This window comes from Aphanomyces invadans (assembly GCF_000520115.1).
Source record: "Aphanomyces invadans strain NJM9701 unplaced genomic scaffold supercont1.23, whole genome shotgun sequence".
Classification (NCBI taxonomy): domain Eukaryota; phylum Oomycota; class Saprolegniomycetes; order Saprolegniales; family Verrucalvaceae; genus Aphanomyces; species Aphanomyces invadans.
Window position 1 is genome coordinate 44,155 of NW_008580168.1, and position 12,122 is coordinate 56,276.

At 55.0% G+C, this 12,122-nt stretch overlaps 6 protein-coding genes across 6 annotated transcripts; 4 read left to right on the forward strand and 2 right to left on the reverse strand.

Moving 5' to 3' along the window:
* Nucleotides 1-1,362: 1,362 nt before the first annotated feature.
* H310_09786 (hypothetical protein) lies at nucleotides 1,363-2,178 on the forward strand (the record flags this gene model as incomplete). The annotated part of the gene is made up of 1 exon (XM_008875948.1): nucleotides 1,363-2,178. The coding sequence occupies exon 1, from the start codon at nucleotides 1,387-1,389 to the stop codon at nucleotides 2,176-2,178; it is 792 nt and encodes a 263-aa protein (XP_008874170.1). The 5' UTR covers nucleotides 1,363-1,386.
* Nucleotides 2,179-3,908: 1,730 nt separating this feature from the next.
* Nucleotides 3,909-4,438, forward strand: H310_09787 (histone). Its single transcript, XM_008875949.1, has one exon. The coding sequence runs from the start codon at nucleotides 3,956-3,958 to the stop codon at nucleotides 4,364-4,366; it is 411 nt and encodes a 136-aa protein (XP_008874171.1). The 5' UTR covers nucleotides 3,909-3,955; the 3' UTR covers nucleotides 4,367-4,438.
* A 131-nt stretch (nucleotides 4,439-4,569) lies between these two features.
* H310_09788 (hypothetical protein) lies at nucleotides 4,570-7,222 on the forward strand. The gene is made up of 15 exons (XM_008875950.1): nucleotides 4,570-4,675; nucleotides 4,726-4,929; nucleotides 4,977-5,124; nucleotides 5,192-5,282; nucleotides 5,342-5,468; nucleotides 5,520-5,602; nucleotides 5,654-5,815; nucleotides 5,861-5,978; nucleotides 6,035-6,210; nucleotides 6,269-6,379; nucleotides 6,439-6,580; nucleotides 6,630-6,703; nucleotides 6,749-6,951; nucleotides 7,021-7,072; nucleotides 7,117-7,222. Exons 1-15 carry the CDS (start codon nucleotides 4,588-4,590, stop codon nucleotides 7,159-7,161), a joined length of 1,824 nt encoding a protein of 607 aa, XP_008874172.1. The 5' UTR covers nucleotides 4,570-4,587; the 3' UTR covers nucleotides 7,162-7,222.
* A 158-nt stretch (nucleotides 7,223-7,380) lies between these two features.
* H310_09789 (hypothetical protein) lies at nucleotides 7,381-8,365 on the reverse strand. Its single transcript, XM_008875951.1, has one exon. It carries the CDS (start codon nucleotides 8,251-8,253, stop codon nucleotides 7,444-7,446), a length of 810 nt encoding a protein of 269 aa, XP_008874173.1. The 5' UTR covers nucleotides 8,254-8,365; the 3' UTR covers nucleotides 7,381-7,443.
* Nucleotides 8,366-8,596: 231 nt separating this feature from the next.
* H310_09790 (hypothetical protein) lies at nucleotides 8,597-9,591 on the reverse strand. Its single transcript, XM_008875952.1, has one exon. The coding sequence runs from the start codon at nucleotides 9,538-9,540 to the stop codon at nucleotides 8,674-8,676; it is 867 nt and encodes a 288-aa protein (XP_008874174.1). The 5' UTR covers nucleotides 9,541-9,591; the 3' UTR covers nucleotides 8,597-8,673.
* Nucleotides 9,592-9,812: 221 nt separating this feature from the next.
* Nucleotides 9,813-12,122, forward strand: H310_09791 (hypothetical protein). Its single transcript, XM_008875953.1, has 7 exons — nucleotides 9,813-10,464; nucleotides 10,510-10,639; nucleotides 10,694-10,711; nucleotides 10,759-10,908; nucleotides 10,968-11,124; nucleotides 11,169-11,752; nucleotides 11,942-12,122. Exons 1-7 carry the CDS (start codon nucleotides 9,842-9,844, stop codon nucleotides 12,071-12,073), a joined length of 1,794 nt encoding a protein of 597 aa, XP_008874175.1. The 5' UTR covers nucleotides 9,813-9,841; the 3' UTR covers nucleotides 12,074-12,122.

Here is a 12,122-nt window from a genome sequence, read left to right on the forward strand (position 1 = left end):
TCATCGTCATCATCGTCGTCGTCATCGTCGTCCTTCTTGGACTCGGCGGCAGCTTCTACCAAGACACGGCCTTCCATTTTGGAGGCGTCGATGGCGGCGACGGCGGCGTCCGCAGCGACTTGCGCAACATCCGCCACTTGGTTGGGGATTTGTTCGTTGGCCGAGACGATGGCAGCAGCGACAAGCGCGAGGAAGGCAAAGACTTTCATGGTGAGGATGTGCGGAGAACGCGGCAAAATGCGGAATGTGTCCGAGGAGGTGCCATGGCGTGCTGCTCGCTGGTCGACCGATCGACGGCGATTTCGTCGTCGGGTGGCATCGCCCCTCCAATCAAAACGCTCGAAATCTGTCGTTCGTCGTGCGAATTGTGGTGGATGTTTCGCTTCGAATTTTATCAAATTACGTCAGAATTATCTGAAAAAACGACAAAAATTCCCTGGATTCCTTACGTTGTCGGGAACGAGTGGAGTGAACGACCGACGACGCCGTCGGCACGACAGGACCGCCGTGAGAAGAGACTTGCGCGACACATCGACGCGGCGAACGATTCCACGAGGTCATTTGATCAGTGCTACGGCAACTAACGTCACTGCTGGTGGCAGTAGTGCTGTCTTCCGTGGAAGCTGTTGGCCGTCTGCCATGCTCAAAGAGTACACAAAGGGGATGCTAGCTTTCGCTTGAGGTGATGGTTATATTGCCGACCTCTGGGAATGCCAAGTGTGTCGAGAGGAGATACATGCCCTCGGTACGAAACAGTGTGCAGCTCAGCGGTGATGCATCCACATCGATATCAATCGAAACGGCACAACTTTCTTGGGCGGAAGAGGTGCAGGAGAGTCCTGAACAAACACTTGCTTGCGCTGTCGTCTGGGTAGTCAGGACCCAAGGTCTTGACGCTTGGCGATGCAAGGTCGTCCGGCGCGGCGGGCGTCCGTGCCTGTCCTCGTTGTCCCTTCGACGAAAGCAATTTTCGCTCAAAATATACATTGAAAATTGAAAATAGTTTGTTCAGCTATATATCAGGTTTGTTGCAACGCAATGAAGCCAGCCAGGTGCACACACCACGACGCAGGCAAACTGCGAAATGACGTTGGGTTTGGTTTTCATAATGGGATGCAGTTCGTGTCTACCGCGAGGACTTCGCCACGTCGCAACGTTGAGCGCCGGATCGGAGAATTGTGCTGCTCGAACTTGGCGGCGGCCGGCGGCAGACGTTGTTTTTTTTCCCTGAAAAAACGTTGTAGTTTTAATAAGACTTCGTATCCGTCAATGCATTTTTATTCAAAGTTGAGAAGAAAAAACGTTATTTTTGTCGATCGGACGACAACTAACCAGATTGAAGGGCCGTGTGATTGGTCGGATCTCCCAGCAAACGACGACCTTGGGATGGGGCGGCAGCGCAACTCATTTCCACACTTGCCTGTCGTCTCGATGAAAGTCTTCGCGTTCCTCGCCGTCCTCGCCGCCGCCATCGCGTCCGCCGACAACCAAGTCCAAAATGACGCTGCCCAGTTGGCCCAGCTCGCCGCCGTCGAGGCCGCTTCCGCTGCTGTCGACGTTCCGGCAAAGAACCGCGCCTTGGAAGAAGCTGCCGTCGAAGAAGCCGCGTCCAAGAAGGATGACAACGATGACGACGACGATGATGATGATGACGACGATGACGACGATGACGACGATGACGACGATGACGACGACGATGACGATGATGACGATGATGACGACGATGATGATGACGACGATGACGATGATGATGACGATGCCATCGAGTCCGACGTGGCCACTGGTGCTGCCACGGGTGAGTATGTCGAAACCAACTACATCGGTGGACGCCGCCTTGAAGCTGAAGGTGTTGCTGCCGTCGAAAGTGTCGAGGGTGTGGAAGCCGCCGAATCTGTCGAAGCCGTAGCGTCCAAGAAGGATGACGACGATGACGATGACGACGACGATGACGATGACGACGACGATGATGACGACGATGATGACGACGATGACGACGATGACGACGATGATGATGACGATGACGACGATGACGATGACGATGATGACGATGATGATGATGACGACGATGATGATGACGACGATGATGACGACGATGACGACGATGACGATGTTGTCGAAGCCGATGTTACTGCTGTCCAAGCCGACCCGTCGGATGAAGCCGTGATGTCCTCGCCGTAAATGTACTCGGCCATTTTTCTACGTTAATATATGAACTCAATGTATTCGATCAAAGAGCGGCCACGTCCGCTTGTGTCGAGGGGTTGTCGAGACTTGTTTACGGCAAGAACCATGCCATGGCGTAGAATTCATCCTACGTTGTCGTCGATGTTGGCGCGTGGGGTTGTCTGGCTTTAAGAAATGAACGGCACAGTTCGCCATACTCGACAGTTTGAGGAGATACGTGGCATGCAGGGAGCCACAACACTGCCGAGCCGAGACCGCAGTTGTGCCAGACGCCCATATCCTCCAAAAAACATCCACTTCACCGCAGTCCAAACGAGATGCCATCCCCACCCCGTTGGAGTTAGCACGCTAGCATTTTGAATCATCTAAATGAAATACTGCGTCCATGCAGGTCTCCAACTATGGCAAAGACTGCAACAAACGCCCAGAGTCAAGGTCACATTCCAACATCTCGACGCGCGTGGCTGCGGGGAACGGCGGCTTGAGAGCAATGGAAAACTGCAATGGTCGCAGCTAACACGACGTGGCATTGGCAGGACGACACTTGCTTGAAGTGTCGACGAGCATGCACAGACTCGGTCGACCCAGAAACAATTGCCGCACGTGATGGAGCCGGTCGCGACGGAGGCAGGGGTTGATACTTCGTGGGGGCGGCATCGCCGTGGTGACCGTTGGGGTCGTCGTGGGGCGAGGGGGGGGCACCAGTCCCACATGCATTAGCGAAGCAAGCAAGTTGATCTGCTGCGGTCAAGTCCTACAAATACAACTCCAATGGCTCCGCATCATTCAAACATTCGAGATCTCGATGAAGTTTCTTTGCTTCTCCATCAAACCTGGTTCCCCCGCGCGAGGATGTCTGCCGAACCCGCTTTCAACGGGTGTAGTCCACTTCGCCGTCGTCACGCTGCCTCCCCACATCACTTTTAAATGTCCACGTGCTACTTCTTCGCTCTCGTCGCCTACGCCGCCGTTGCCATCGCCCGACCCAACTGCACAGGAGTCGACTGCAATTACAACGCGTGTGGGACTACCTCCCCCCTCGCCCCACAACAACCCCAACGGTCACCACGACAATGGCCGCCCCCACGACGACCCAAGTGTCGACCCCTGCCCCCGTCGGGATCCGCCCTCTCGCGACTAGTGTTTCGAAGTCGACGGTGCCTGCGAAATTGCGTCGAAATAGGTGTGCACCCCTAGGTGCAGCTCAATTCATCAAAACAAGCAATAAACTGATCAAATGTCATCGAATTATTGCCACAAAAATTGGCGCTCATGCGAGCCCTTCGTCCCATACAAACTCCAAGTCGGACACGGGCACGTTAGCAGCCAGTCACTTCGTTTTCCCCGTCGCTCCAATTTGACTTGATTGTTGTATACTGGCCCAAACCTCCTGGCCATCTTTCCTGGCTCGTTTCACGAAAACGCGAGAAATCCTGCCTTTTCGACCTGGCTCTGAACACGAGAACGGACGAAATGGGTAAAATCAGCCCACCCGATCCCACACGGTGCATTTTCCCAGCTTGAACGGTCACAGCACGAATCGGACGTTCTAAAATGTCGCCGATTTCAAATAAACCAGAGTATATAGGCGCCGAAACGGTTAACGCGAGAGTTCGGTGGATATTCAAAAAATTCAAATGAAGTGATTTGATTGGTGGAATAGAAGCTTTTGAACCAATCACACGTGAGTTTCGGCGACAGACGTTACATTGCCACGTTCGGGCGAGAATATGTCGTCATTTTCGAATTTCACCCAAGAGACGCAAAGGACATGGCCCGCACCAAGCAGACGGCGCGCAAGTCGACCGGCGGCAAGGCGCCACGCAAGCAGCTGGCCACCAAGGCCGCCCGCAAGAGCATGCCTGCTACTGGCGGTGTGAAGAAGCCCCATCGTTACCGCCCTGGTACCGTCGCGCTTCGTGAAATTCGTCGCTACCAAAAGTCGACCGACCTCCTCATCCGCAAGCTTCCGTTCCAACGCCTCGTGCGTGAAATCGCGCAAGACTACAAAACTGACTTGCGCTTCCAAACCACGGCCATCTTGGCCCTCCAAGAAGCCGCCGAAGCCTACTTGGTGAGCCTCTTTGAAGACACCAACTTGTGCGCGATCCACGCAAAGCGTGTGACGATTATGCCTAAGGACATCCACTTGGCCCGCCGTATCCGTGGCGAACGAACTTAATCTACTGTCTTCTACCACGTGTCTCTTCCTTTCCTCGTAGCGGCATCTAAGTATTTAACTTTGTTCTTTCCATTGTTGACTTGACCTTGAACGAGAGGCATTCCTTCTCATGAGTTGTCTGCTTCCCGGTGCTTTTCCATGAACATGGCATACGATTGATCTCGAGGGTAGAGTGTGCCGGTGTTATTGGAGCTTAAAATAGGCAACAACTCCCGCACAGGATGCTTAAGCGGCTGAGCAATGTGTCCCGCGCGCTATCGCCAAAGGGATTCCAGCCTCAATCCCCGCAAAAGATGCCTGCCCAAGCAGGTTCTGTATGCTTCTCGTCGGATCCTGACGATCTCATCCAATCCATCCAGGGCCCCTGCCGCTCTCGCCACGATTGAAGCTGAATGGCATTAGTCAAGCTCGCCCTGAGGACAACCAGCAACAGCACCACTTCATTCCAGTGGTCGGAAGCCAAGCACCTGGTCTGACCGACGAAATTCTATCGCTTCTCAGCACTCTGATCCATCGCATGGACGAGATCAAGCCCAAGAAGCTTCGATCGATCCGTCTTGGCGGTATGAGTCGTTAGTTCTGCATGGTCTCTGACGGCGCCTTGTCCCAGGGGAACTGCGGGGACTCCTTGGCAAGGCGGAAGACGAGCTCGGTGCTCACGCAGACATGTTCAACACATACGTCGGCTGCCCTGGCCTCCATATTCAGATGCAAAACTTCCTCGCGAGTCTTCAAGGCCTCGTTCCTATCGTCGAGTCGTACGAGAACCATCCGTTTATCTCGATGGCGCTCGGTCATCGTCCTGACGGCCTCGCCGTGCTCTAGCATCCACGCGAAATCTTTCCTCGTCAATGGGTTCGTCAAGAAGAGCATTCAGTTTGCCTTTCAAGAAATTACGTCGTACTACTCGTCGATGGTAAGTCGGCGCTCGCATGCCGCGCTCCTTCAACTCTTTTTTTCTCTGGATATCGGCAGTTCACCAAGCTGTCCCTGGCTGTGGCCAAGGCGACCGGGTCTGCCGCGGAGGCAGCAGTTCTCGCGGCGCTGAGCAAGCCCGCGGACCCGCCTCCCACTGACGTTGAAGAGCCAGCAATCGACTACGGTCAGCACTGGATGAGGCAAACTGATCTCATTCACCACACCATTTTGGCAGATGCCATGTGCTTGGTGGCCCATCAGCATTTCTTTGGCCATGGCAAGGAAAAGGACTTTGCCAAGGCTTTTCGGTTGTACCTGGTGCGCAAGTCGTCCCATTACGTCGACGGTTCAATCAATTACCCCGTCTAGACGGCGGCGAAACATTCCCATCTTGATGCGATGGTTTCCGTGGGCTCCATGCTTCGCAACGGATGCGGTACGGAAGCAGATCAAGAGGCGGCGCTGCAGTGGTTCACGCGGGCAGCGGATGAAGGATCTCCAGACGGCGCTTCCAACCTTGGCCACGTCCTGGTACATGTTGTCGGTAGAGCAGCCAACGCTGAGTTAGGCACTTAGATGGAAAAAGCAGCACTCGTGGCAAACCCGCACAAGCAGCAGCAGCTGTACGCAATGGCGCTCGTGCGGCTGACTCAAGCGGGAGACCGCGGAGTCGCGGCAGCGCAATATGCTGCAGGTTGGGGGAGTTTTCGATGTCAGCAGCGGTTTTTCGCAGTCTAATCCGCGAGCTAGGCACGCTATACCATAGCAAAATCACCCCCTTTGATTTGGTCAAGGCCAAGGAATGGTACGTCAAGGCCAGCGCCGCATCCCACGCTGCCGCCGACCTCGCGCTTGGCCACATGCTGTTTGATCAAGATAAAGGCCTCTCAGCCCATTACTTCCAAAGAGCTCTGGCTTCACATCACGTAGGACATCCCTTTCGTGCGGTGTTTGCTTTACGGTTCGATGAATCGTACCATCTAGACGCTGCCGGAAGCAGACGCAGCCACTGCCGCTTACTTCCTCGGTCGAATTTACTCCTGTGGCGAAGACGTCCCGGCGGACGTCCCTCGAGCAGAGGCCTTCTTTCGGCAGGTACCTCCCTGATCCAGCCAAATGTCGCCACATCAGCATGCATCCATGTTCTCATCCAGGCAGCCGAAGCAGGGCATGTCCAAGCCACGTTGGAAATGGCGCAACGAAAGCTGGAAACCCCAGACGAAGCGCTGCGATATCTTGTGCTCAGCACGTCCACTCGTTCAGCCGATCAACTCGCCGAAGCATCGTTCCTGAAGGGTAAGGACGACTTGCCCGACCTGCTCCTGATGCTTGATCCCTGGTGCAGGCCAAGTATTTGAAAGCACCGCGTTTCGGTGTCTCAGTACAGCTTTGCTCCACTACACGGCCGCTGCGGAACAGGTCGTTATTTACGTGTTCGAACGATCGGACTGATCATCGGTGCAGGGGCACGTGGAAGCTGCCAAGCGGGCAGCAGCGATGCTGTATTCTGGCATCGTCGACACGAAGAAGGTCCCTCCTAACCGAGCCAAGGCCTTTGAACTGTACTCGGTCGCAGCGTTGAAGAAAGATCGCGACGCGATGAATGCGCTGGGGCTGATGCACGAAGAAGGCATGGGATGCCGGTTGGATGTGGACCGCGCGGCCATGTACTTCCGAGAGGCCGCTGCTTTGGGCAGTGCCCACGGACACTTCAATTATGGATGCTTACTGCATAGCGGCAAAGGCGTCGAGAAGAACGAAGCGCAAGCGACTTGGCACTTTGCACAGGTGAGCTTTGAAGGATGTGTTCTCAATAATGGAAGTCTGTCTAGGCTGCTGCGCTCGGGTACACCGTGGCAAAGAATCCGTGCAGATAAGTGTCCACCACGATGAAATGAAAGATGTAACCATACAAAAATGAAATGAATGACGTGGCACGCTATCTTTCGTGATCAATCAAGGGGGAGAAAACGAGGGCAGCTTGAGTGGTCACGCGCAGTCTACCGCGTCATTCGAGGAACCATGCACATATGAAGTGAATGACGTGGCACGCTGTCGTGCATTGACCGAAGAACACCCTCAAATATATGAGTGGAGGCCTTAAGTGGCTGAAAACATGGGCTGGAAGGATTGGAATGTAATTGGAGATGATAGTATGGTTAAGCTTTGAGGGACTTGGTCTTGGCGAAGCCGAGCGCCGCAGCGATGATCGAGTCGGACGTAGCACAGTCAATCGGGAGCCATGTGCGGGCGACGTTGTAGTGGTCGATCATGCGCAAGAAGTTGATGATATGGATGGTTGACAGAGTCCACACGATCGTGCCTTGAGCGATGAACTGGGTGGTAGTTTGGGCGTTCAGAATTCCCCACAGCACGAACGCGGCGACCGCTTTGACGATGCCATAGTACACCAAAGCTGTACGAAGCAAGGGAGAAGCCCAAGAGCTCTTGGCGCGGAAGAGGGCGTCGGCGATCAGCACAGGCTGCATCGTGAGAAATGTTGACACAGTGTACACAGCAGCAACTTCGACCGCAACGTTGAAACTCGTGGCAGCAACGATCAAGCCCAAAAGTAACACGTGGTGGATGATGGAGACGGCCGACTTCGGCGCAAACAACAGCGACCAGATGTATCCGCCGACGACGAGCAGAGTCGATGTGAAGAGAACGTGATGTTCGTTCGAGCTGTAGTTGAACGAGATGTGCTGGGGGTCTGCCACGTACTCTGCCAGCGCGGGGAGCAGCGGCCGAAAGTGGACAAGGCCAATCGTGCTGCACACGCATTGCGCGACAATGGTGGCGACGTCGAGAGGAGCTTTGGTTTTCATCAAATGGGTCGTGCGGTCGGGCGAGCCATGTCGATCGATGGCCGCCTGCAAGCGATTCAAGCAGCCATAGCGAATGCCGTGAAAGAGGCCGACGGACGCGCCCACGGACGCGAAAGAAGTTAGTTGTTCCCACGTAAGCATGATCCAGCGAATTGTATAGTGACGAAGGACTCCATCTCCACAAAGCTACGGTGTGCCGTTGCTAAGACAGTAACGCCGGCGGCCGGAGAAATGCTGTGGCTGTTGCTCCGTCGTTCGACAAACATTCAGGATGCAGCGGCTGGCCGTTGAGTCTGCGAAAGTCTTTCGACTTCGAAGGTTTGCGAGAGAGACCAAACGTCCCAGCGCCATCTCCCGCCTCGGTGCCGTGTTTACCAAGCCGTCAACCCGTCGACCAAACTCATTCGACGCCCGCTGGGAAACTTTTGTCCGGCCATCTTGGTGCCGGTCGAAGTTGCTCATGCCACATGAGTGGCAATTCAAATGTGTGAAATATTTCTTTTGATAAAGGCAAAATAATTTCCTACTTTTCCAGAAATAAGCACCGAACGTAGTGAAAATTCAAAACGTGAAATCCCGGCCTGAAAAGACAACGTTCGGATCACTCGGGCCTTCGGACGTCGCATGTGCTACCAAATAGTCGACGATGTCCCAGTGCTCAGCGGCCGTCGCGACCTCGATCGCCCACGTGGCGTCCCCTTCGACTCGCTGCTCGTTCAAGAAGCGTACGACGTCCAGGTGACCAGACGCTGCTGCCCAAGTCATTGCGTCCGCTGTACACCCCTCCGTTCGATGCTGATGCAGGAACTCCACGACGTGTAGATGTCCATTGCGTGCACACATGTCCATGCCATACGGAGTGCAGCCTTCGGTGCGATGCTCGTGCAGAAACCGAACGATGTCAAGGTGCCCATTCATCATGGCACCGTTCATGGCACTGCGTGTGCATCCTTCCGTGCGATGACAGTGCAGGAACTGGACGATTGTCAAATGCCCTTGTTCGGCAGCGGCATTCATCGCTCGTGTTGTACACCCTGAGTACCCGCGGTGATGCAACCACGTGAGAGCCTCCAGGTGGCCGCGGGATGACGCAATATCCAATAGATTTTCCAAGGACCATAGGCTGCCCTTCGAGTCCAGGCAGCGCAGGAGATCCATATTGCCAGACCATGCAGCGTATCTCATGAGGTATGTCAACGATTGAGGTCGACATCGAAGGAGCCGGACGAGTCCATTGTCGCCACGCGATGCAAACCACGGCTGGAACTGTTCGTGGAAAGGTACGACGCTGTGGGCAAAAGTCTGTTGAAGGAGCAGCGAAAACGGAAGTAGGTCTTCGTAAACTCCTTCCTGGTAGCAGCAGATGGACGCGGAGATGTCGGCGTCAAGAAGAGCTCTGGATGCCGCACAGTTGTCGCGGCATCGCATGGCGGCATTCGAAGATGGTGCGAAATCTCAAATTAAAATAAACCCTGCCCCGTATATCATTCAAAACCGAAGATATTGTAATCGCCAATCTTTAAATAGTGTAGACCTTTCTTTCGATAAATTGAAGATTATCTAGATGTTTGTATGACGAATATTTAAGCCGAATCCTTGCGTACACCTGTCCTAGTTAAAGTATGAATAAAGCAGCAGAAATGCTGCTTATACGTTAAATAGTGTACGAATCCTTTGTATTGTGCGGAGGGCATTTATCTCTCAAAACGAGTGGTATTCCCAGCTGAAGATGGCCGGACGAGGACGAGAGCTTACCCTTCCTGCATGGATGCGCCAGCAGCAGCACCAGGAGGCGCCAGTACAGCCACCGCCGACCATGCATATGCCTCGTCATGACCCAAACATCTACGCAGATGCTGTTGATCCGTCGAGGTCGAGTCGCACGGATCGTGACGCTGGCTATGGAAGCACTAGTTCGAGCTCGCGGGCGCGAGACGAGCCCCGTCGCGAGGGCCGCCGTGAAGAGTACTCGACGTCGCGCCAGGAATACGGTCGTCGAGAAGAAGAACCGCGCCGCGAACACGACTACTCTCGACGCGAAGAAGTGCCTCCGTCATCGTCGACGTCGCGCAGTAGCCGAGACGATGCGCCGCGTAGCAGTCATCGTAGCCACTATGACTCTAGATCCGATAAGCCGCGCGACAGTGATCGCCGGGGTAGTGACCGAGGAAGCGATCGAGGCAGCGACCGTCGACGAAGGGAACGAAGCCGGTCCAGGGGAAGCAGTCGCCGCGACTATGACGACTCCCGCAGCAGAGGTCGTGGTGTTAGCCGAAAGGGTGGCGATTTCAAGAAGATGGAGGGCTTTGGCACATTGTCTCTCAGCGGCTCGGGTCGTGTCCGTGTTCGTCGGTAGGCTCTCCATCACGCCATGTCCTCCTCATGCATGGATGTCAGCTTTGACATTTTGCCACCGGGTGTCACACAAGAAACTGCCGCTGCGTACGCGGCAGAAGTGATCATGCAGGCCAAGCTTCAAGCCCTCTCCGGCATCGTTGGTCCTGCATCGTTTGGCCCGCCCACGAACGTACGAGGCAGCTTTTGAATTGTCGTTTTTGGCTAATCTCGTGGATTCCGCTAGGCCCACATGCACCACCTCGTACGAGCTGTGCACGACCTGATCAATCCTTCTAACTGTTCTACTAGTCGTTTGGAGGCAGCCAGCACTCGCGGCACGCGCGTCGGTTGTATGTAGGCGGGTTTGGCGAAATCACGGAGGCCGAGATCGAGCGATTCTTCAACGAAGTCATCGATAAAGCCCTCGGGGAAGTCCAGGAGCATGGTTCGGTCGTGTCGGTACGTCTATTCAACGTGTTTCCGTCAAGTCATCTGGCTCATATCTTGCGGTTGGCCAGGTCTATATCAACCGCGAGCGGCACTTTGCTTTCGTCGAGCTCAAGACGATCGAGTTGACGACGGCGTGCATGGAACTGGACGGGATCACGTATCACGGGCAGCCGCTAAAGATCCGACGGCCGAACGACTACAACCCATCCGCCGTGAAAGAAACCGGTACGGGTCGTGGCATCGTTCTAGGCCAACGACATTTGTCCCAGGTCCGATCCCAAAGCTCAACGTGAACGCTCTCGGCATCGTGTCGACGTCGGTGAGCGACGGCCCGGGCAAGATCTTTGTCGGTGGTTTGCCGTACCAACTCAACGAAGAGCAAGTGAAGGAGCTCCTGCAAGCATTTGGGCCGCTCAAGTCGTTCCACTTGGTGAAGGAGCTCAACAGTAATTTATCCAAAGGCTACGGGTTCTGCGAGTACTTGGACCCGAACATCACCCAGATTGCGTGCGCCGGTCTCAATGATATGCAAGTCGGCGACAAGATTCTCACCGTCCGCACCGCGCTGTCTGCGGGCGGCCTGTACCCTCCATCGTTCAACCCGTCCACTGGCGCGAGTGATAACCAGCCCCTCGCCATCCCGATGGCGATTGTGCCGTCGATCCCGCTCGGCCAGCCGTCCCGCGTCCTGGTCTTGCTCAACATGGTCACGACCGACGACCTCACGGATCCCGAAGAGTACCAAGATATTTGCGACGATATTCGAGCCGAGTGCGAGAAATCGGGACCGATTCAAGACATGATCGTCCCTCGCCCGAATGAGCCGCAGTACCAACCGTCGTCGGTGTGTAAGGTACGTCGGCGTCCGACTTGGTTGTGGCGGCGAGTGTTTGAAGTTTGAAAGGCGGGAGAAGGATGCATGCACAGACCGCGACCTTGGTCCTGGCTTCCTTTGTGGCTCATATGCGTGTGTGTGCTGCGCCCGGTGGCGACGCTCGACGAGTTTATGAATAATTGCTCACGGCGGTGGCTTTGTGCCCAGGTCTTTGTGGCGTTCCAGGAATTGAAAGCGGCAGAGACGGCCGCAAACGAACTGCACGGCCGAGGGTTTGCCAACCAGACGGTTGCCGTCGAGTTTATGGACGAAGACAAGTTTAATCGCCGCGACTTTTAGCTTTATAATCAATTTTCCACCGCGTTGGTGTCGTGGCTTGGCGTGCTCA